The 21767-nt window shown below is 43.6% G+C and overlaps 1 protein-coding gene and 1 pseudogene across 1 annotated transcript in view; one reads left to right on the forward strand and one right to left on the reverse strand.

The window, feature by feature from the left end:
* The first annotated feature begins 402 nt into the window (after positions 1–402).
* LOC126567088 (uncharacterized) lies at positions 403–1786 on the forward strand (annotated as a pseudogene).
* A 433-nt stretch (positions 1787–2219) lies between these two features.
* The window catches only part of LOC126567089 (uncharacterized), a 78507-nt gene continuing 58959 nt past the window's right edge, over positions 2220–21767 (reverse strand). The window contains exon 3 of the mRNA XM_050223323.1: positions 2220–2225. Coding sequence (XP_050079280.1) covers positions 2220–2225 — 6 coding nt within the window. The remainder of the gene's footprint in view (positions 2226–21767) is intronic.

Raw genomic sequence — 21767 nt, forward strand, 5'->3', positions numbered from 1 at the left:
TGCCACCTCAGGGCAACCGAAGAATGCGACCAGCGTGCCGTAGTTGGTTTTTACGGTCGTAATCTGGTCGGCATCAATCGCCACTCCCAGGGCTGTGCTTAGGTCCGTCGCAATCTCCTCACTGGTGCAGCTTGGGGGAATATTGGTACAAGTGAGGCGAGTTGTGGGGGTCCGTGGTCGGGCTTTTGCCTTGCCCTCCAGTAGGCTGGACACCTTTCTCCACATCTCGAGCGTCTCGGTGTGGCTCTCGCAGTTTAGTTCTAGTAGGAGGTTCCCCTGAAAGTTCATCCGAGCTCGCTGCACCTTTTTCTTGTCGTCTCCCAGCTTCCTGTTGACGATGCGCAGTATCTCGCCCAGTGTCGCGTCGTTAGTTGCTTCCAACTCCAACGCGTTCTGGACCCGATGTGCGCGTTGCTTCGGTTGTTTCGGCGGCTGCGGTTGATTCGGCTGCTGCTGCTGCTGCTGGTTTGCATCAAGTGCTGCTGCCTCCTGCTTCCGCTGCTTCTTCCGTGCCCGTCGCTTTGCCGACTTACTAACCACCTTCGTCCATTCGGGTGTCGGTTCCTGTAGTTTTTCCTGGTCCTGTCCGTTGTCCGTGGTCTTTTGTTTGTTTGTTTTCCGTTGACGTTTGCGTTTGTTGGTTTTTTTGTTTGGCTGTGTGTTTGTGTGTTGGTCTGTCGCGTTGTTGGTGGGGGGCAGGGTCGAGGGTGTGTCCGTGGTCGTGGCGGTGTCCATTTGGCTGTCACATGTTGTTGTGGTCTTTGTGATTGTTTGTGTGTTGGTGATTGTTTCCGTTTGTGTCTTTGTCATTTTGTTTGCGATTGTCGGGAGTGTGTTTATGTTTGTGTCTTGTGTGTTTTTTGATAGGTTTGTAAGTGTAGTTTGTCTTGTTTCTGGGTTGTCTAACGCTGTTACCGTCTGTGTCTGTCCATGTTCGATTTCCTTGGTCATTTTAGTGTAGGCTTCCCACTTCAGCAATAGCTGCTTGTTGGCCTCCAAGAGCAGTGCCGTCATGTGCACCAGTTCCTCAGCCTTCGCATCGGTGGTTCCGGGAGACAGCTGCGTTACGGGAGATTGGGGGGATGGCTGGGTCTCCACGAGGGAGGACTCTGCCACCTCGCCCTCACTACCCGCAAGCTGCCGCTCAACCGGTTCGGCCGTGGGACCTCGAGGTTCGTCTGCACATGACGGTGACTTGGGAATGTCCGTCGTTGCCGTAGCGTCTTTGTCGTTCGTCACGTTGTCAGTTACTGTTGCGAGCGTATTCAGGACCTTTCTGATGACAGGCTCCCAGTTCCTCGGCAGAACAGACTGGGCTCTAGTCTTCTGTCCATCGCGTATTGTACGGACGAAGCCGGTCAGCATCGCGATCGCCCTCTGCACCGGGTCAACGGGGCTAGCACCAGCAGGGTACCGCTCGAGGAAGGCCTCCAAGCTGCGACCAGCCACGGACGCAACCAACGGCCCTGTTCCCTTCTCCATGACCGGCTCAAGACTTGCCTGCCCTGCCAGGCCCCATCCAACCTTTGACGTTTTCAAAGGTGCGGTAGCTTCCGCTATTGGTAGGGCTAGCACGGCCGGCAAGGAGCTTCCAGTCATGCGTCTGGTGAGCAGGACCTCTTGTCTGGCTGATATCATCGGGGCCGTCGCGCCTGAGCTGAGCCGTCCTCTGGCAGATACCCGGATGGAGCCCGATAGTCGCTTTGGGGATGCGGTTAGAAGCGACTTGGAGTTGCTGCGTGTCATTGGAGGCATTGTGTATGAACGAGAGGAGGGAAAAGTGTAGTACCGTTTGGTTGGTGTGGGAGGGGAGGGATTTTCCTGGAATTAAAGGAGTAGAAGGAGAGTGTAGTATTGTTTGGTTGGGGTGGGTTTAGGTTGGTGTCGTTGTGGGGGAAGGAATGGGGCTGGATAAAAGGCGAAAGAAACAAGCAAGAGAGGAAGAGTTAAGTGGAGATTTGGTCTGCAATGAAAAGAGCGGAAGGAGAGTGTAGTATTGCTTGGGGTGAGGATGGGTTTGGGTGGTTTGCTGGAAGAGAGAGTAAAGAAAAGATGTTCTGAAAGAAGAGGAGAAGAAGGAGAGTGTAGTATTGTTTGGGTTGGGATTGGTTAGTGTATGGCTGAAGGACGGAACAAGTAAAGAAAGGGATGTTCTGAAATAAAAGAGAAGAAGGAGAGTGTAGTATTGCTTTGTTTGGGATGGGCTTAGAGAGGAGGAATTATATCTGAAAGACGGGAGAAGAAAGCGAGAGATATAGGAATGTAGGGAAAGTGATGTTCTGAAATAAAAGAGAAGAAGGAGAGTGTAGTATTGCTTGGGTTGGGATTGATTAGTATTAGGCTGAAAGGCGGAAGAAGTAAAGAAAAAGTTTGCTCTGGAATAAAAGAGAAGAAGGAGAGTGTAGTATTGCTTGGGCTGGGATTGATTAGTGTATGGCTGAAGGACGGAAGAAGTAAAGAAAGAGGGTTTTCTGGAATAAAAGAGAAGAAGGAAAGTGTAGTATTGCTTGGGTTGGGATTGGTAAGTTTATGGCTGTGGAGAAAGTGAAATGAAGAAAAGGGTTTTTCTGGAATAAAAGAGAAGAAGGAGAGTGTAGTATTGCTTGGGTTGGGATTGGTTAGTATATGGCTGAAAGACGGAAGAAGTAAGGAAGAAAGATGTTCTGGAATAAAGGAGAAGAAGGAGAGTGTAGTATTGCTTTGTTTGGGATGGGCTTAGAGTGAAGGGGATTATAGCTGGAGGACGGGAGAAGAAAGCGAGAATAAGAAGAAGTAGGGAAAGAGTTGTTCTGAAGTAAAAGAGAAAAGAGAGAGTGTAGTATTGCTTGGGTATGGGTTGGTTAGTGTGTAGCTAAAAGATGGAAAGAAAAGGCGAGAAATAAAGGAAAAAATAAAGGAAACAGATTTTCTGGAATAAAGCAGAAAAGGGAAAGTGTAGTGTTGCTTTTTTTGGGATGGGCTTAGGTGGTTTGCTGGAAGAAAGAGAGGAATTATAGCTAAAGGACGGGAGAGAAAGCGAGTAAATTGAGAGAAAGATGAGACAAATAGAGGTGATGGGGCCGTAGGAGGAACGAGGCGTAGAGAGAGATCGGGAGAGAGTAGGAGAGAGTGGTGAAAGGTTTGTTCCGAGATAGGAGAGAAAGGGAGAGTGTAATAATGCTTTGGTTGGGATAGATTTGGGTGGTTCTCCAGTAGGAGGGAGAAAGAGTAGCGCTGGCTGATAGAAGAGGCAAGCACGAAAGAGAGGAGAAAGTGTATGTTTTATATAGAGTGGGATGTGGTTGCAATTACAGAGGGCGATTAGATATGCTATTGGATTTAGCGGCAATTTTAGATTAATCAATCAAATTAATTATGCCAACGGGAATTAAATGAAAATATGAGTTTAATAATGCTCCGTAGGCAAGTTAGCTACTGGGGGAAACTTTGCAATATCAAGATAAAAAATCGAATTAATTATTGATTACTTTCGTACGCAAGGGTGACTAAAGGTGCCGCAGGAATATTACAAAGAACCAAATATTGTCAGTTGATATGTTATGTAGTTAATTGGAATTGGTGATTAGAATCTAAGGTGATGTCTACTGATACTTTGCTGTATGAATTAGCAATAAACAATTAGACTGTCTTTGGCAGTCGAAAGCCGTTGGGAGGGCGAAAGAGATAGTGGTGTTGTTATGGTTGCAGCGTGTGCAAAGGAAGGTCTATGTGAATGTGATGGTGCTATGGTTTCAACTGTGGTTATGGGTTATATGGTAAAAAAGCCGTTGGGTGCTAGAGGGAGATAGTGATAAATGGGAGAATACAGGAGAAGCAAGAATTGCAGAAAAGTGCGTACGTGATCTGGCGAGCAGGTGTTACGGGTATAGGATAGCATAGACGAGAAAAAGGGGTGGTGCGTAAATAAATATTATTTAACAGGTGAACTGTATGAGTTTTCCCGTTTAGGTAAAAGGTACGTGCGTTAACGAACAGGTATAGGGATTTTTTCCCCTTTACCTACGATGAGGGAAGCGGGTACGTGCGCTAGCTGGCAGGTGATGTTGAATTTTCCCGTTGGGTTTTTTCCCTTGGGCTGGAGTGTTCGTGTGTGAAGGGGTTATGTGTGTGCAAAATAATTATTTCAGAAGATTGTGAAATAATCTACGGGAAGGAAAATAAAACGTGCGACCAAGAAGGGTTTTTTTATGATGAAATGGTTTCAGAGTTAATAACGGGGTTGCGAAATTATTGGCTTTTAGCGGAAAAGGAATTTTGGTTAGTGGAGATGGGTTTTGTTTTACGGTTTTTTAATTGTGTTGTTATAAATTTAGAGAAGCAAGATATTGTAAGCATGCGAATGAATTTAGTGGGAATGTTCAATTTCTACGGATTAGTAATAAATGAAGGGTTGGGATACTTTGGTTTGAATCTACGCCGATGCTTGTAGGATGCTTCGTCGCTTGAAGAACAAATCTCTGCAGCATACACACACACACAAACACAAGCACAAGCACCACGATAATTGAGATGGGATTGGTTTGGCAGAAGGCCGCAGCCAGAATATGTCGTTGATCCGCGTATTTATTGTAGAGGACAATGAATCAAGACGGTTATCAACAACTCGGTTACCTCCCAATTATCCTCAATTATCCGTGGATTTAAAACACTGGCACTAACACTGTGGGACTGGTTTAGCAAAAGGCCTTACCAACTTGGGGTGTCGACGCCGTCCGTGGAAAACCGTCAATTAGTTGTAGAAGACAATTAACAAATATAGCAATCAACAGATGCGAACACCTCCCACTTGCACTAATCTTACACTTAAATACGAGCACTGTGCCACCAAGGGCGAATTAAAAAGCCGATGAGATAACGAAGCGGACAATAACACAACAATTGGCACAACAATAAAATTATTTTGATTAATAACTGTACGCAGAAGGCGATTTAAATACCGTTCAGGAACAATTTAAATTAAACGGTAACTGAAAAACCATAAATCAACTGTAAATGCTGACGGTAGGAAAAGCACGGAGATGTTGTCACAGAAGGCAACGGATCGCAACAAAATGTTTTATTTAATTGACTATACGCAGAAGGCGATTAAAAACACCGTTGAGGAATAATTAAAAATAACGGTAACTGAGAGGACCAAAAAAGAAACGATTTTAATGCCGAAGGTGAGAGAAGGACGGCGTTTTAGTTTAACAAGAACGCCGTCAGCAAGTTTGTCAAAGAGGGCAACTAATCACCACAATAAAATTATTTTGATTATTACACTGTACGCAGAAGGTGATTTAAATACCGTCCAGGAGCAATTTAAATTAAACTATCACTGAATGACCATAAATCAACTGTAAATGGTGACGGTGGGAAAAGGACGGAGGTTTGACACAGAAGGCAGCTGATCACCGCAAAAAAATGTTTAATTAATTAGCTATACGCAGAAGGCGATTAAAAATACCGTTGAGGAATGATTAAAATAAACGGTAACTGAGAAAACCAAAAACAACAATTTAAATGCCGAAGGTGAGAGAAGGACGGCGTTTTAGTTTAACAAGAACGCCGTCAGCAAGTTTGTCAAAGAAGGCAACTAATCACCACAATAAATTTATTTTGATTATTAAACTGTACGCAAAAGCGATAAAAACACCGTTGAGCAATTATTAAAATAGACGGTAACTGAGAAAACTAAAAAATGTTGAAATGCCGAGGGAGAAAAGGGGCAGATTTTGAAATTTAACAGGGACGCCGTCGGCAAGTTTGTCACAGAAGGCAACTTAACACCACAAAATTTGATTAATTAACTGTACGCAGAAGGCGATTTAAAAACCGTTGCAAGAAAATATTTATAATAACGGCAATTGAAAAAACCAAAGAAAATTCAAATGCCGGCGGTAACACGAGAACAAAAAGCTAAACAAAAAAACACTGTCGGCAAGTTTGTCGCAGAAGGCAACCTTATTCAATAAAACCAGTAAAAATGGGCAAAACGGCAATTTTACACGGTATCCACACGGAAATCACTCGTATTTACACGGGACACATTGATGCTGGCAGGATATACCCTCGCTGGGATCACCAAACACAACACATGAAGAAACACAATTTTCAAGCACAGAGCACTATGAAGCACGATGCCAATTCTCTGTTGTTCACACGATCACACACACAAGCACAATTTTCCACTTCACGATTTGCTGATTTAACACTTGCTACGAGCACTCCACTAATTTTTCCCTAAGGCAAGCCGAGCTAAGCCGAAGCAAAGCCAAGCATACAGCCGAAGGAAGAAACAGCTTTGTAGAACTCTGGTACCGAGGTGAGAGCGGAGTGTAAACACGTCTGCTCCGTTCGGCTGTTGGGGATGCAGACACCTAAGAATAGGGCGAGTGCACTGGACCTGTCTCTATGTCCATCAGCGATGGCCCTGGATTTTAGTTGGAAGGTGATCCAGGACCCTATCGGCAGTGATCACTTGCCGATAGAAATTTCCTACATCAAGGGAGGATGTCCAGTAGGTGGAATCCCCGTTAAATGTGACTTAACGAGGAACATCGACTGGACGAGATACGGTGAATTAGTAGCCGCTTCGCTTTCTCTTGACTTGGAAGATTTGTCTCCAGTTCAGGAGTACGAAAAACTTGTTTCACTTATAAACAAGTGCGCTCTTGAGGCCCAAACAAGGCGCTCCCACCAAGCAAGGACATTCAAAAAACCCCCCACTCCTTGGTGGGACAAGGATTGCCAAGCGGCTTTTAACAAGAAGCGGGAGGCGTTTAAAGCATTCCGGGACACGGGCTCAAGGTCTTTATATGAAAAATATAAAGGACTGGAGAGATCGTGAAAAAACCTGTTGAAGGCGAAGAAAAAGGGCTATTGGCGTAGATACGTCAATAACCTAGACCCTTCCGCTTAACTTAATTCGCTTTGGAGGATGGCTAGAAGGATGCGAAACAGTAACAACATCAACGAGAGCGAAAGCTTTTCTGGCGAGTGGCTTAATGAATTTGCCCAAAAGCTCTGCCCCGATTTCGTTCCTGCGCAGAACTTTCATCAAAATGCGCCTGGCAGTGACCCTATCATGGACTCACCGTTCACTATGGTTGAACTATCGCTTGCTCTCCTTTCAAGCGACAATTCTTCCCCAGGCCTGGATCAGATCAACAGCAAACTGCTGCAAAATCTTTCCGACATGGGCAAGAAACGTCTGTGAAGAATCTTCAACGATATGTTGGAGTTCAACAGCGTCCCGCAAGAATGGAGGGAAGTGAAAGTTGTCACTATTTTGAAGCCTGGCAAACCACCATCAAGACACGATTCATATCGGCCGATATCATTACTTTCGTGTCTGAGGAAACTCCTTGAAAGGATGATTGTTTTACGGTTAGAAGAATGGTTGGATACCAACAACCTTCTCTCAAGTACTCAGTTTGGTTTTCGTAAAGCCAGGCATACTAATGACTGTTTAGCGCTTTTGGTCACTGAAATAGAGCCCTTGCACGCAAGCAGAACATGGGGTCTATCTTCCTTGACATACAGGGGGCATTTGACTCAGTTTCTCCATACAAACTAAGTCAAAAGTTAGAAAATGCGGGCCTGGGACCAAAGTTGAATAACTTGTTATTCAACCTTTTGTCGGAAAAAGCTATGAATTTCAACAATGGTCACGTGCAGCTAAAACGGACCAGTTTCCATGGACTAGCACAAGGGTCCTGCTTGAGCCCCCTGTTGTATAACTTTTATGTTAGTGAGATAGACTCTTGTCTAGCGCCAAACTGCAGTCTTAGACAATTGGCAGACGACGGCGTTATATCTGTTGCAAGCAGAGACACCGACGAAATACAACTGGCTTTACAAACCACTCTGGACAATCTTTCCGAGTGGTCTGAAAACCTTGGTATCAAGTTCTCTGCAACGAAAACTGAGATGGTAGTCTTTTCTCCTTTTAGCGACACGGGAAAAAACAGGGAGAAAAGGCTATATGATCCGAAAATTGATGTCTTTCTGTATGGTGAAAAGATATCAACTACCGACAATTTTCGATACCTTGGTGTATGGTTTAATTCAAGGCTAAACTGGAGTACACACTTCACCCGTCTGGTGCAAAAATGCAGTAAAAGAATCAACTTTCTAAGGACAGTCACAGGATTCTGGTGGGGCGCACATCCATCAGACGTCCTGAGACTGTATAAGACAACGGTGCTATCCGTATTGGAATATGGAAGCATATGCTTCCATTGGGCATCCAATACGTTGATACTCAAGCTTGAAAGGCTACAGTACCGCTGTCTTAGACTCGCACTAGGGAGCATGAAATCCACACACAACATGTCCCTAGAAGTGATGACCGGAGTGATGCCGCTCAAACTACGTTTTGAAATGCTGTCGCTTCGCCTTCTAGTCCGTTGTTCAGTATCAAATCCCTTGATAATAGAAAATTTTGAAGCGCTTCTAGAGACAGGTTCTAAGAGCAAAATCCTCAAGATCTACGAAGATTTTGTTGCCCTACAAGTGCATGCTAGCGCTCCACAGGCATTAAATCGTGCTGCCCTTCCTGAGAACTACAGTTACATTTTAATAACAGATTCCTCATTGCACGAGGAAATTAAGACCATACCTAATGATCTTCGCCCGAGGGTAGTTCCGGGTATTTTCATGGATAAGTATGGTCATTTAGACCAAATAAGCCAGTACTACACTGATGGATCATCCTCTGAGGAGGGCATTGGCTTCGGTGTTTTTAGCGAGTTCACCGAAGCTTTTTTCAAATTGAGGCAGCCATGTAGTGTTTACACCGCAGAGCTAGCCGCAATCTTGTACGCACTATCCATGATAGCAGCGAGACCTTCGGACCAGTACTTCATCTTCACTGATAGCCTTAGTGCTATTGAAGCTCTGAGATCTCCGAAGACTGTTAAGAGTCAGGATTTCCTCACCATCAAAATCATTGAACTGCTTGGCTCAATGTTCGATAAGGCGTATAAGATCTCGCTAATTTGGGTCCCTTGTCATTGTGGAATTCCCGGCAATGAGAAGGCAGACTCACTGGCCAAAACAGGCGTCAAAGAAGGCGCTTTTTACGACCGACCTATCTCGGCCCAGGAGTTCCTTCGTTTCCCACAGCAACTTTTCCTGTCTCGCTGGCAGAGCATGTGGGAGGCGGATGAACTCGGGCGTTTTCTCTTCTCGATCTCTCCGCAAGTGTCCTTGCGGCCTTGGTTCTATGGGCTCTCTGTGGACCGGGCGTTCATATGGATGATGTCTCGACTGATGTCGAATCATTTTGCGTTGAATGCTCATCTACAGCGTATAACTCTGGCTCAGACAAAAGTATGTGGCTGCGGTGACGGATTCCACGATGTGGATCACCTTCTGTGGTCCTGCGTGGAATTTGAAACCGCAAGACCCTCCGTGTTGAGCGCAGTCGAGAATGTCGGCAGACGACCGGGTACAGAAATTAGAGAAGTGTTGGCTACCAAGGACCTTTCCTACATGAGGATCATTTACCGATTCGCCAGAGACAACGGTCTTGTCCTATGATTCCACATCCCAAGTATCCTTCCAATCCTTATTCGTATTCCCCAATTCCTTTTTTGTTAAATGTTGTGTTGTCTATGTTTTAAGTGTATTTTTTGTAGTGCCACGGGTGATCCGATGACTGGGCAAGAGCACTCGAGAGTGGTTCCAACACTGCCGTAAAAGGGAGGCAGGCGTTGTTCAAAGTGCAGTGTTCTCCACTCCAATCCAGTTTTGACACATTGAGTTTGACAGTGGTGGCGTCGGGTTCGGGGTGTTCGGCGGGTTCAGTCTCGGGAGTAGTGAAGTCGCTTTCGCTGCTGCGGGATAGAGCTTGTCGATCATCCTTTGATTGGACGTTGACTAGATTGAGCTTGGAATGTCATTGCTGGAATGCACTGGAGAGCACTGTACGCAGACAAATAAATGTTCGTGCTGTATTAACGATGTCTATTTGTTCGTTACAGTCCAGACCATATCGTAAAGATCAACAATAGAACGGCCACAACACCACCGGAATTCGGATATAATGAACCTCCATCATCACATAGACACAACAATAGTCCTGGACCATCAAAACGCACAACATCCACCAATAGATCATCATCATCATCATCATCATCATCATCATCATCATCATCATCATCATCATCATCATCATCAGCATCATCAACACCATCACCACAACCATCCACAACCGAGTATGCCCGGGATAAGGCAAAGAATAAGGAGGAAATGCTTTATCAATATAATTGTTTTTTTTTGTTTTCAACACAAGTGGTGTGAACAATACGGCACTGGACTGTCATATTCAATTGTAAATAAATAAATAAATAAATAAATCTTAAAATTCTAGAGATTTCAGAATTTTCAAAAATCTCAGAAATATTAGAAATCTCCGAAATCTCAGAATTCTCAGAAACCTGAGAATTTTCAAAAATCTCAGAATTTTGAGAAATCACAGAAATCTTTGTATTTTCAAAAATCTCAGGATTCTTTGAAATCTCAGAAATTTCAAAAATATCAGGATTCTCAGAAATCTCAGAATTTTAAAAAAACCTCAGAGATCGCAGAAATATAAAAAATCTCATAAATCTCGGATATCTCAGAAATCTCAGAAATCTCATAAATCTTTGAAATTTTTAAAATCTCATCATTTTCAGAAAGTTTTGAAACCTCAGAAATTTCAGAAATCTTTGTAATTTCAAAAATTTCACAATTTTCAAAAATCTTTGAATTTTCAACAATCTCAAAATTTTTAAAAATCTCAGAAATCTCAGATGTCTCAGAAATTTCAAAAAACTGAGAATTCCTAGAAGCCTAAGAATTTTCAGAAATCTCAGAAATTTTAAAAATCGAAGAAACCTGAGAAATCTTAAAAATCTCAGAAATCTCATAAATCTTAGAAATTTTGGAAAATTCAAAAATCTCAGAATTTTCTTAAATCTTAAAATTTTCAAAAATATCAGAAATTTCAAGAACCCCAGAAATTTAAAAATCTAAGAAATCCCAGAAATTTAAAAAGTCTCAGAAATATCAGAAAAGTGAGGAACTTCAGAAATCTCATAAATCTTTGAAATTTCAAAAATCTCTAAGTTTTCAGAAATTTCAGAAATCTCAGAAATTTCAGAAATCTTAGAAATTTCAAAAATCTCAGAATTCTCAGAAATTAAAGAATTTTCAAAAATCTCTTAAATCTCAGAAATCTCAGAAATCTCAGAAATTGTTGAAATTTATAAATCTCAGAATTTTCAAGAATCTTAGAACTTTCAAAAATCTCAGAAATTTTAGAAATCTCAGAAATTAAAAAAATCTCAGAATTCTCAGAAATTTAAGGATTTTAAGAAATATCAGAAATTTCAAAAATCTCTGAAATCTCAGAAATCTAAAAAATCTCATAAATCTCAGATATCTCAGAAAACTCATAAATCTTTGAGATTTCTAGAATCTCAGCATTTTCAGAAAGTTTGGAAACCTCAGATTTTTCAGAAATCTTTGTAATTTCAAAAATTTCACAATTTTCAAAAATCTTCGAATTTTCAAAAATCTCAGAAATTTCAAAAATTTCAGAAATCTCAGAAAACTCATTTATCTCAGAAATCTCAGAATTCTCAGAAACTTAAAATTTAAATTAAATTTCAGAAATCTCAGGAATCTCAAAAATCTCATATATCTTTGAAATCTTACATTTCTTTGATTTTTCAGAATTCCCAGTATCCTTGGAAATCTCAGAAATTTCAAAAATATCAGAATTCTCAGAATTCTTTGAAATATCAAAAATCTAAGAATTTTATTAAATCTCAGAATTTTTATAAATCTCAGAAATCTCAGAAATTTCAAAACTCTCAGAATTCTCAGAAATCTAAGAATTTTCAAAAATCTCAGAAATTTCAAAAATCTCAGATATCTCAGAAATCTTAAAAAATCTCATAAGTCTAGTTCGCTTGCAGACCCCAAAGTGTCATTTTGCATATTGTTATTGTTCTGCAAGCCTCGCGATGCGTGACGAAAATTATTGACGATACGGCAAGAAAACCTTCCGTGTCGATTATTCGAACATTCCGATAAAGCCTACCCAGAATGAAACCATTGATTTCATGGTGGATACTTTGAAGATTGGAGTGGAAAAAGTATCCTTGGTGCAGCTGAACAGTGTGAAGGGCATAGTTTATGTCACGATGCACACACTTGAGGAAGCGCAAGCTCTAGTGAGTGAACACGCTGGGAAGCACTTCCTGACGCACGAGGGGAAAAAGTTCCCTGTAAATATTGCCATGGAAGACAATACGACGATCGTGGAAATCCGTGATTTGCCCCCTGGAGTACCAGACAGTGATGTGAAGGCAGCATTGTCTGTGTATGGAGAGGTGTTGTCGATCACTAGAGAAGTATGGGCAGGGGTTGCCTCTGGAGTTCGAAACGTTCGAATGAAAATTACCAACCCGATAAAATCTTACATCACGCTGTGCGATGAAGTGACCAGCGTATCCTATCCGGGGCAGCGACAAACTTGCCGAAGCTGCCAAGAACCCGTACATCACGGGCTTAATTGTGTGCAAAGTCGGAAATGCCGCTTTAGGGAAAGCCTGTCCCAAGCTGACCCTGTCGTCAGCAACAAGAAGACGAAGAGTAAACCAAAATACTCTACTCTTGTGACGTCCGACGCGAAAGATGTGGATACAAAGCGTGTTGCAGCATCTACATCGAAAATCGGTCAAAGGCTTATCGTGCCGAGTGACGCCCGAAGCAGACACACAGCAGAACACGAAAGAGAAAGTAGCATCGAAGGAAGAAGCTACTGCCGTGCTAACCGCTGCTATCGTTCCTGCCGCTGCAATCGTTCCTGCTTCTGCTCCTGCGGCGATTAACGGATGGCCGTGTCAGCCCATCCCCCAACCAACAGAGAAGGAAGCTGTTTTCAAAGCTCCGCTCGATTTCCTCTCCCGCCCCAATTCCTCACACTCCAACGATGGAGTGCTTGGTGTAAAACGCAAGAAAAATGCGGAGACAGAGAACGAGAGTGATGCCTCGTGTTCTTCCACACACAGCCAAGCGAGTGAGACAAGGCGTAAGCCTGGTCGCCCTCCAAAAAGGCCCACTTACACACCACAATAGATGTCTTGTCGTGATGGATTCCAAATCGGTAAGTGATAATGTTAGTAGTAGCTACAATTTTGCTACTATTAACATTAATGCAATTTCTAACACGACAAAGCTTGAGGCCCTCAGAACTTTTATCAGGACGGTGGAGCTGGATATCGTATTTTTGCAAGAAGTATGTATTCCGGATCTGACGATCCCCGGATTTAGTGTCATTACTAATGTTGACGTCGCGGGGAGGGGTACAGCGATCGCTCTCCGAGATCATTTAAAATTCTCTCACGTCGAACGCAGTTTAGATTCGCGTCTAATTTGCCTGCGGCTTGAGAACACTGCCACCCTGTGCAATGTTTACGTTCCTTCTGGGAGTCAGCGTAGAGGGGAGAGGGAGGAGTTTTTCGAGCGAACGATATCGTTCTACCTACGAAATGCATGTCAACATGTCATTCTCGCAGGCGACTTCAACAGCGTGTTGGAGTCAAAGGACGTGACGGGAGCGAGAAACTTTAGTCATTCTCTCCGAAACGTTGTAAATAACATGGGTATGTGTGACAGCTGGGAGGTTCTACGAGGGAACGTGGTTGAGTTTTCCTATGTCACAAGTGGTTCTGGATCACGCATCGATCGTTGTTATGTTTCTTCGTCACTGAAAACACAGTTGAGGACGACCAGCATGCATGTCTTGTCCTTTTCGGATCACAAGGCTCTCACAGTCCGTCTCTGCCTGCCGACTCCACCCAGTGGCATGCGAAGCAAAGGTTATTGGCAACTCAGGCCTCACATCTTGAACAGCCAAAATTTAGAAGAGTTCGGAGTAAAGTGGAATTTTTGGACCAGACAACGTAGAAACTACGGCTCGTGGATTCAATGGTGGGTGGAGTTCGCGAAGCCTAAAATCAAATCATTTTTCCGTTGGAAAACGAATGAACGTTACCGAAGTTTCCGCATGCATCACGAACTTCTTTATAGAGGATTGAAGTCCTCATACGAGCGATATCTCACCGACTCTTCTGAGCTGGTGAATATTAATCGTATAAAAGGGAAGATGCTTTTCCTTCAGAAACGCTTCTCGGAGGACTTCACACGCATAAATGAGACACGCATATTTGGCGAAAGCATGTCAACCTTTCAGCTGGGGGAGGAAAGAAGGAGACGAACAGTGATCGATAAGGTGGAGGTTGCTGATGGATCGTTTTTGACTGATCTGGACACGATAAATGTTCATGTTGAGGGGTTCTTTAAATCATTGTACACAACAGACGATACACACACAACAAATACAGACCGCACATTTACATGTACACGCGTCATTTCCCAGGAATGTGAGACCAACAATGATTGCATGAAGGAGATTACCTCCGGTGAGATCCTTGATGCAATCAAACGTTCGGCTTCACGGAGGTCCCCTGGCCCGAATGGAATACCCACAGAATTTTACCTTCGCGCATTTGACATTATCAGTCGCGAATTTGGGTTAATTCTGAATGAGGCGCTTGATGGAGAGATTCCTACAAGTTTCGTTGACGGGGTCATAGTGCTCGTGAGAAAGCGAGGAGGTGGGCTAACCATGTCTGCATTTCGACCTATATCCCTCCTTAATGCAGATTATAAGCTCCTGTCTAGAATTGTCAAACATCGTCTCGACTTAATTGTCGGGAAGTGGGAGATAATCTCGGCAGTGCAAAAATGTTGCAATAACCCACGCAACATTTTTCAAGCTGTTCTCTCTGTTAAGGAGCGGGTGATTGATTTGCAGAGGAAACGCAAGTGCGGTAAGCTTATCTCATTCGATCTTTCGCATGCATTTGATCGCGTCGATAGAAGTTTTCTCTTCAACAACATGCTTTCGTTGGGGTTCAATCCTAAGTTAGTGGGACTTCTGCGGAGGATTGGTGAGCAGTCAACGTCCCGCATCCTTATCAATGGAACCCTCTCCTCTCCCTTGCCCATACGACGCTCTGTACGTCAAGGTGATCCGCTTTCCATGCAACTATTTATCCTATACATACAACCCCTCATCACGAGATTAGAAGGTATATGTTGCGGTCGGTGATACAAGTGAACACAAATTTACTTTGTGTTCAAGAGTGTCCACAGCCTGGAGTACTCTGATGCAAGCTATCCAAAACGTCGAGCCCTCCCTTACTCCCTCATTCCAAACCCTCCGCTTACCTGTCCTAACAAATGTTAGTAAAAGTAAGCGAATCCCAATCCTACGTTTGTTTGCTCACTACATCATCCACATTGTTGGAAACAACAATGCTGTGATTGATGTAGAAGTCCTTAAATGTTCATAGTAACCTTTGTAGTTGATTCTCATATCCAGTTTTTGTTTTCTTTAAATTGTAAACTAGAATTTAAGGTTTTTTATGTTTTTTTTCTAATAAATGTTTTATAAAAAAAAAGATTTATGAGATTTTTTAGATTTCTCAGATTTCTTCGATTTTTAAAATTTCTGAGATTTCTGAAAATTCTTAGGCTTCTAGGAATTCTCAGATTTTTGATATATCAGAGACATCTAAGATTTCTGAAATTTTTAAAAATTCTGAAATTTTTGAAAATTCAAAGATTTTTGAAAAGTGTGAAATATTTGAAATTACGAAGATTTCTGAAAATTCTGAGGTTTCCAAACTTTCTGAAAATGCTGAGATTTTTAAAATTTGAAAGATTTATGAGATTTCTGAGATTTCTGAGATTTCTGAGATTTATGAGATTTTTTATATTTCTGCGATCTCTGAGGTTTTTTTAAAATTCTGAGATTTCTGAAAATCCTGATATTTTTGAAATTTCTGAGATTTCTAAGAATCCTGAGATTTTTGAAAATACAAAGATTCCTGTGATTTCTCAAAATTCTGAGATTTTTGAAAATTCTCAGGGTTCTGAGAATTCTGAGATTTCGGAGATTTCTAATATTTCTGAGATTTTTGAAAATTCTGAAATCTCAAGAATTTTAAGATTTATTTATTTATTTATTTATTTACAATTGAATATGACAGTCCAGTGCCGTATTGTTCACACCACTTGTGTTGAAAACAAAAAAAAACAATTATATTGATAAAGCATTTCCTCCTTATTCTTTGCCTTATCCCGGGCATACTCGGTTGTGGGTGGTTGTGGTGATGATGATGATGATGATGATGATGATGATGATGATGATGATGATGATGCTGATGATGACGATGATAATGATGATGATGATGATGATGATGATCTATTGGTGGATGTTGTGCGTTTTGATGGTCCAGGACTATTGTTGTGTCTATGTGATGATGGAGGTTCATTATATCCGAATTCCGGTGGTGTTGTGGCCGTTCTATTGTTGATCTTTACGATATGGTCTGGACTGTAACGAACAAATAGACATCGTTAATACAGCACGAACATTTATTTGTCTGCGTACAGTGCTCTCCAGTGCATTCCAGCAATGAAATTCCAAGCTCAATCTAGTCAACGTCCAATCAAAGGATGATAAACAAGCTCTATCCCGCAGCAGCGAAAGCGACTTCACTACTCCCGAGACTGAACCCGCCGAACACCCCGAACCCGACGCCACCACTGTCAAACTCAATGTGTCAAAACTGGATTGGAGTGGAGAACACTGCACTTTGAACAACGCCTGCCTCCCTTTTACGGCAGTGTTGGAACCACTCTCGAGTGCTCTTGCCCAGTCATCGGATCACCCGTGGCACTACAAAAAATACACTTAAAACATAGACAACACAACATTTAACAAAAAAGGAATTGGGGAATACGAATAAGGATTGGAAGGATACTTGGGATGTGGAATCATAGGACAAGACCGTTGTCTCTGGCGAATCGGTAAATGATCCTCATGTAGAGGAGGTCCCTGGTAGCCAACACTTCTCTGATTTCTGTACCCGGTCGTCTGCCGACATTCTCGACTGCGCTCAATAAGGAGGGTCTTGCGGTTTCAAATTCCACGCAAGACCACAGAAGGTGATCCACATCGTGGAATCCGTCACCGCAGCCACATACTTTTGTCTGAGCCAGAGTTATACGCTGTAGATGAGCATTCAACGCAAAATGATTCGACATCAGTCGAGACATCATCCATATGAACGCCCGGTCCACAGAGAGCCCATAGAACCAAGGCCGCAAGGACACTTGCGGAGAGATCGAGAAGAGAAAACGCCCGAGTTCATCCGCCTCCCACATGCTCTGCCAGCGAGACAGGAAAAGTTGCTGTGGGAAACGAAGGAACTCCTGGGCCGAGATAGGTCGGTCGTAAAAAGCGCCTTCTTTGACGCCTGTTTTGGCCAGTGAGTCTGCCTTCTCATTGCCGGGAATTCCACAATGACAAGGGACCCAAATTAGCGAGATCTTATACGCCTTATCGAACATTGAGCCAAGCAGTTCAATGATTTTGATGGTGAGGAAATCCTGACTCTTAACAGTCTTCGGAGATCTCAGAGCTTCAATAGCACTAAGGCTATCAGTGAAGATGAAGTACTGGTCCGAAGGTCTCGCTGCTATCATGGATAGTGCGTACAAGATTGCGGCTAGCTCTGCGGTGTAAACACTACATGGCTGCCTCAATTTGAAAAAAGCTTCGGTGAACTCGCTAAAAACACCGAAGCCAATGCCCTCCTCAGAGGATGATCCATCAGTGTAGTACTGGCTTATTTGGTCTAAATGACCATACTTATCCATGAAAATACCCGGAACTACCCTCGGGCGAAGATCATTAGGTATGGTCTTAATTTCCTCGTGCAATGAGGAATCTGTTATTAAAATGGAACTGTAGTTCTCAGGAAGGGCAGCACGATTTAATGCCTGTGGAGCGCTAGCATGCACTTGTAGGGCAACAAAATCTTCGTAGATCTTGAGGATTTTGCTCTTAGAACCTGTCTCTAGAAGCGCTTCAAAATTTTCTATTATCAAGGGATTTGATACTGAACAACGGACTAGAAGGCGAAGCGACAGCATTTCAAAACGTAGTTTGAGCGGCATCACTCCGGTCATCACTTCTAGGGACATGTTGTATGTGGATTTCATGCTCCCTAGTGCGAGTCTAAGACAGCGGTACTGTAGCCTTTCAAGCTTGAGTATCAACGTATTGGATGCCCAATGGAAGCATATGCTTCCATATTCCAATACGGATAGCACCGTTGTCTTATACAGTCTCAGGACGTCTGATGGATGTGCGCCCCACCAGAATCCTGTGACTGTCCTTAGAAAGTTGATTCTTTTACTGCATTTTTGCACCAGACGGGTGAAGTGTGTACTCCAGTTTAGCCTTGAATTAAACCATACACCAAGGTATCGAAAATTGTCGGTAGTTGATATCTTTTCACCATACAGAAAGACATCAATTTTCGGATCATATAGCCTTTTCTCCCTGTTTTTTCCCGTGTCGCTAAAAGGAGAAAAGACTACCATCTCAGTTTTCGTTGCAGAGAACTTGATACCAAGGTTTTCAGACCACTCGGAAAGATTGTCCAGAGTGGTTTGTAAAGCCAGTTGTATTTCGTCGGTGTCTCTGCTTGCAACAGATATAACGCCGTCGTCTGCCAATTGTCTAAGACTGCAGTTTGGCGCTAGACAAGAGTCTATCTCACTAACATAAAAGTTATACAACAGGGGGCTCAAGCAGGACCCTTGTGCTAGTCCATGGAAACTGGTCCGTTTTAGCTGCACGTGACCATTTTTGAAATTCATAGCTTTTTCCGACAAAAGGTTGAATAGCAAGTTATTCAACTTTGGTCCCAGGCCCGCATTTTCTAACTTTTGACTCAGTTTGTATGGAAAAACTGAGTCAAATGCCCCCTGTATGTCAAGGAAGATAGACCCCATGTTCTGCTTGCGTGCAAGGGCTCTATTTCAGTGACCAAAAGCGCTAAACAGTCATTAGTATGCCTGGCTTTACGAAAACCAAACTGAGTACTTGAGAGAAGGTTGTTGGTATCCAACCATTCTTCTAACCGTAAAAGAATCATCCTTTCAAGGAGTTTCCTCAGACACGAAAGTAATGATATCGGCCGATATGAATCGTGTCTTGATGGTGGTTTGCCAGGCTTCAAAATAGTGACAACTTTCACTTCCCTCCATTCTTGCGGGACGCTGTTGAACTCCAACATATCGTTGAAGATTCTTCACAGACGTTTCTTGCCCATGTCGGAAAGATTTTGCAGCAGTTTGCTGTTGATCTGATCCAGGCCTGGGGAAGAATTGTCGCTTGAAAGGAGAGCAAGCGATAGCTCAACCATAGTGAACGGTGAGTCCATGATAGGGTCACTGCCAGGCGCATTTTGATGAAAGTTCTGCGCAGGAACGAAATCGGGGCAGAGCTTTTGGGCAAATTCATTAAGCCACTCGCCAGAAAAGCTTTCGCTCTCGTTGATGTTGTTACTGTTTCGCATCCTTCTAGCCATCCTCCAAAGCGAATTAAGTGATGGGGAAGGGTCTAGGTTATTGACGTATCTACGCCAATAACCCTTTTTCTTCGCCTTCAACAGGTTTTTGCACGATCTCTCCAGTCCTTTATATTTTTCATATAAAGACCTTGAGCCCGTGTCCCGGAATGCTTTAAACGCCTCCCGCTTCTTATTAAAAGCCGCTTGGCAATCCTTGTCCCACCAAGGAGTGGGAGGTTTTTTGAATGTCCTTGCTTGGTGGGAACGCCTTGTTTGGGCCTCAAGAGCGCACTTGTTTATAATTGAAACAAGTTTTTCGTACTCCTGAACTGGAGACAAATCTTCCAAGTCAAGAGAAAGCGAAGCGGCTACTAATTCACCGTATCTTGTCCAGTCGATGTTCCTCGTTAAGTCACATTTAACGGGGATTCCACCTACTGGACATCCTCCCTTGATGTAGGAAATTTCTATCGGCAAGTGATCACTGCCGATAGGGTCCTGGATCACCTTCCAACTAAAATCCAGGGCCATCGCTGATGGACATAGAGACAGGTCCAGTGCACTCGCCCTACTCTTAGGTGTCTGCATCCTAGTTGCCTCTCCTGAGTTGAGAATTGAAAACCCAAATCTGTCGCAGATGTCTCGGATAATAGGAGCGCGAATGTCATCCTTATCGCAGCCCCAGTCGACTCCGTGAGAGTTTAAATCTCCCAGCAACAAAAGCGGTCCAGGCAAGACCACTGCTAAATTTCCAAGATCCTCTTTGAACTTTTCAATTTTTTCCTTTTCATTGCTGGCTATCGGGGGGATGTAAATTGAGGTAATTGTCACGTGAAGATCGCCAAGTTTTGCCTTTACTGCGACAGTTTCGATAATTTCTTGCCTAGGGGTAGGTATTCTGTTGAAAGCGTGACTCTTTCGAACACCAATTAGTACCCCTCCACCCCTTGTAATGCGATCTTCACGGATTATATTACATCCGGGGAAGGTAAGATTAATGTCTCCCGATTGCCAAGTTTCACAGAGGGCGAACACATCGCAGTTGTGCTCGCCCACTAATGCTTTAAAGGAGTCTAGCTTGCCAAGCAAACTCCTACAGTTCCACTGTAAGATGGTAGCCTTACAGTTCCACTGTAAGATGGTAGCCCTTGGAGGAATCAATCGTCCAATCGGACCATCATGCTTAAGCATGGCCATTGGGCCAGCCACTGTTTGATCATCCCCTTCAGGAAAGGAAGGGCCCAAGTAGCGATCATGTGCAGGTGCTGCGGGAGGTTCAGGGTCATGAGAAGGGACTCTAGGATCTCGGAAATGGACGGGGTAGGGGTTTTCGGAGAACCCCCGATTGGAAAAGCCAAGCTTTCCAGAGGGGCTTCGGTCCGGGGGGATCGCTTCTTCTTGGGCTCCTTCCTGGCAGATTGAGGAGCGGGAGCAGAACGATCAGCGTCTCGAGTTGGGACGGAGGATGTTGCTTTAGCAAGATGCTGTTGTGCCAAAGGTTTACTTTTTTTTTTAGCACCTTCCGTTGTTTATTTTTATAAGATACTCTCGTGGCCTTAGCTGATCTCAGAGGCATCTGTTCGGGTGCAGTCGGGTTGGACTCGCCATTTGCAGCTGTATCCAAAACTGCAAAAGGGTTCGACGCGTTCGCACCTTTAAGGGCGTCGCTAAAAGAGCCACGTGCCCTCTCAGCTACCGTTTTTGTCTGTTCCCTTTGCAATTTTCGGTACACCGGGCACAAGGCTACCTCATGCCAGTCCTCCCGACAATGCGAGCATTTTTGAGAAGGGGCTTTGCACTCCTCGGTGGCATGCGCCCCTCTGCATTTTCCGCAGCATATTTTGCGAGTGCAAAACGGATCGGCATGTCCGATCCGACTGCACTTCGAACAGGTGGCCACCCTTGGCACGTATGGCCGGTCGATCGGTATCCGGAGACCTTCAATAATGAGGGCCTGCGGAAGAACCGTACCTTCAAACGTGATCCTAATTGAGGAGGTCGGGACATATTTTTCCCCTCATTATTGAGCTTCGCTGAGGCGTCAAGCTTAAAAAGCTTTTTTGCCTCGAGCACTTTTGCTTTTGGCGTACCTGGGGCTTGAAAAGCGCCCACGCCATATTTAACAATATCCTCTTCAGGATATTCGAAGTCCTGGATCACGCTGGACACTTCAACCAGACTACCAGGGATATAAACCCGGTAGTGCTCCGTAAACTCTGGATCAGCCGCAATGACGTTGGCTTGAGCCCGGTCCTTTGCGGTAACCCTGATCTTATTTGGACGCATCCGAAA

Source organism: Anopheles maculipalpis, unplaced genomic scaffold, assembly GCF_943734695.1.
Source record: "Anopheles maculipalpis unplaced genomic scaffold, idAnoMacuDA_375_x PRTXT_6, whole genome shotgun sequence".
NCBI classification, from domain to species: Eukaryota; Metazoa; Arthropoda; class Insecta; order Diptera; family Culicidae; genus Anopheles; species Anopheles maculipalpis.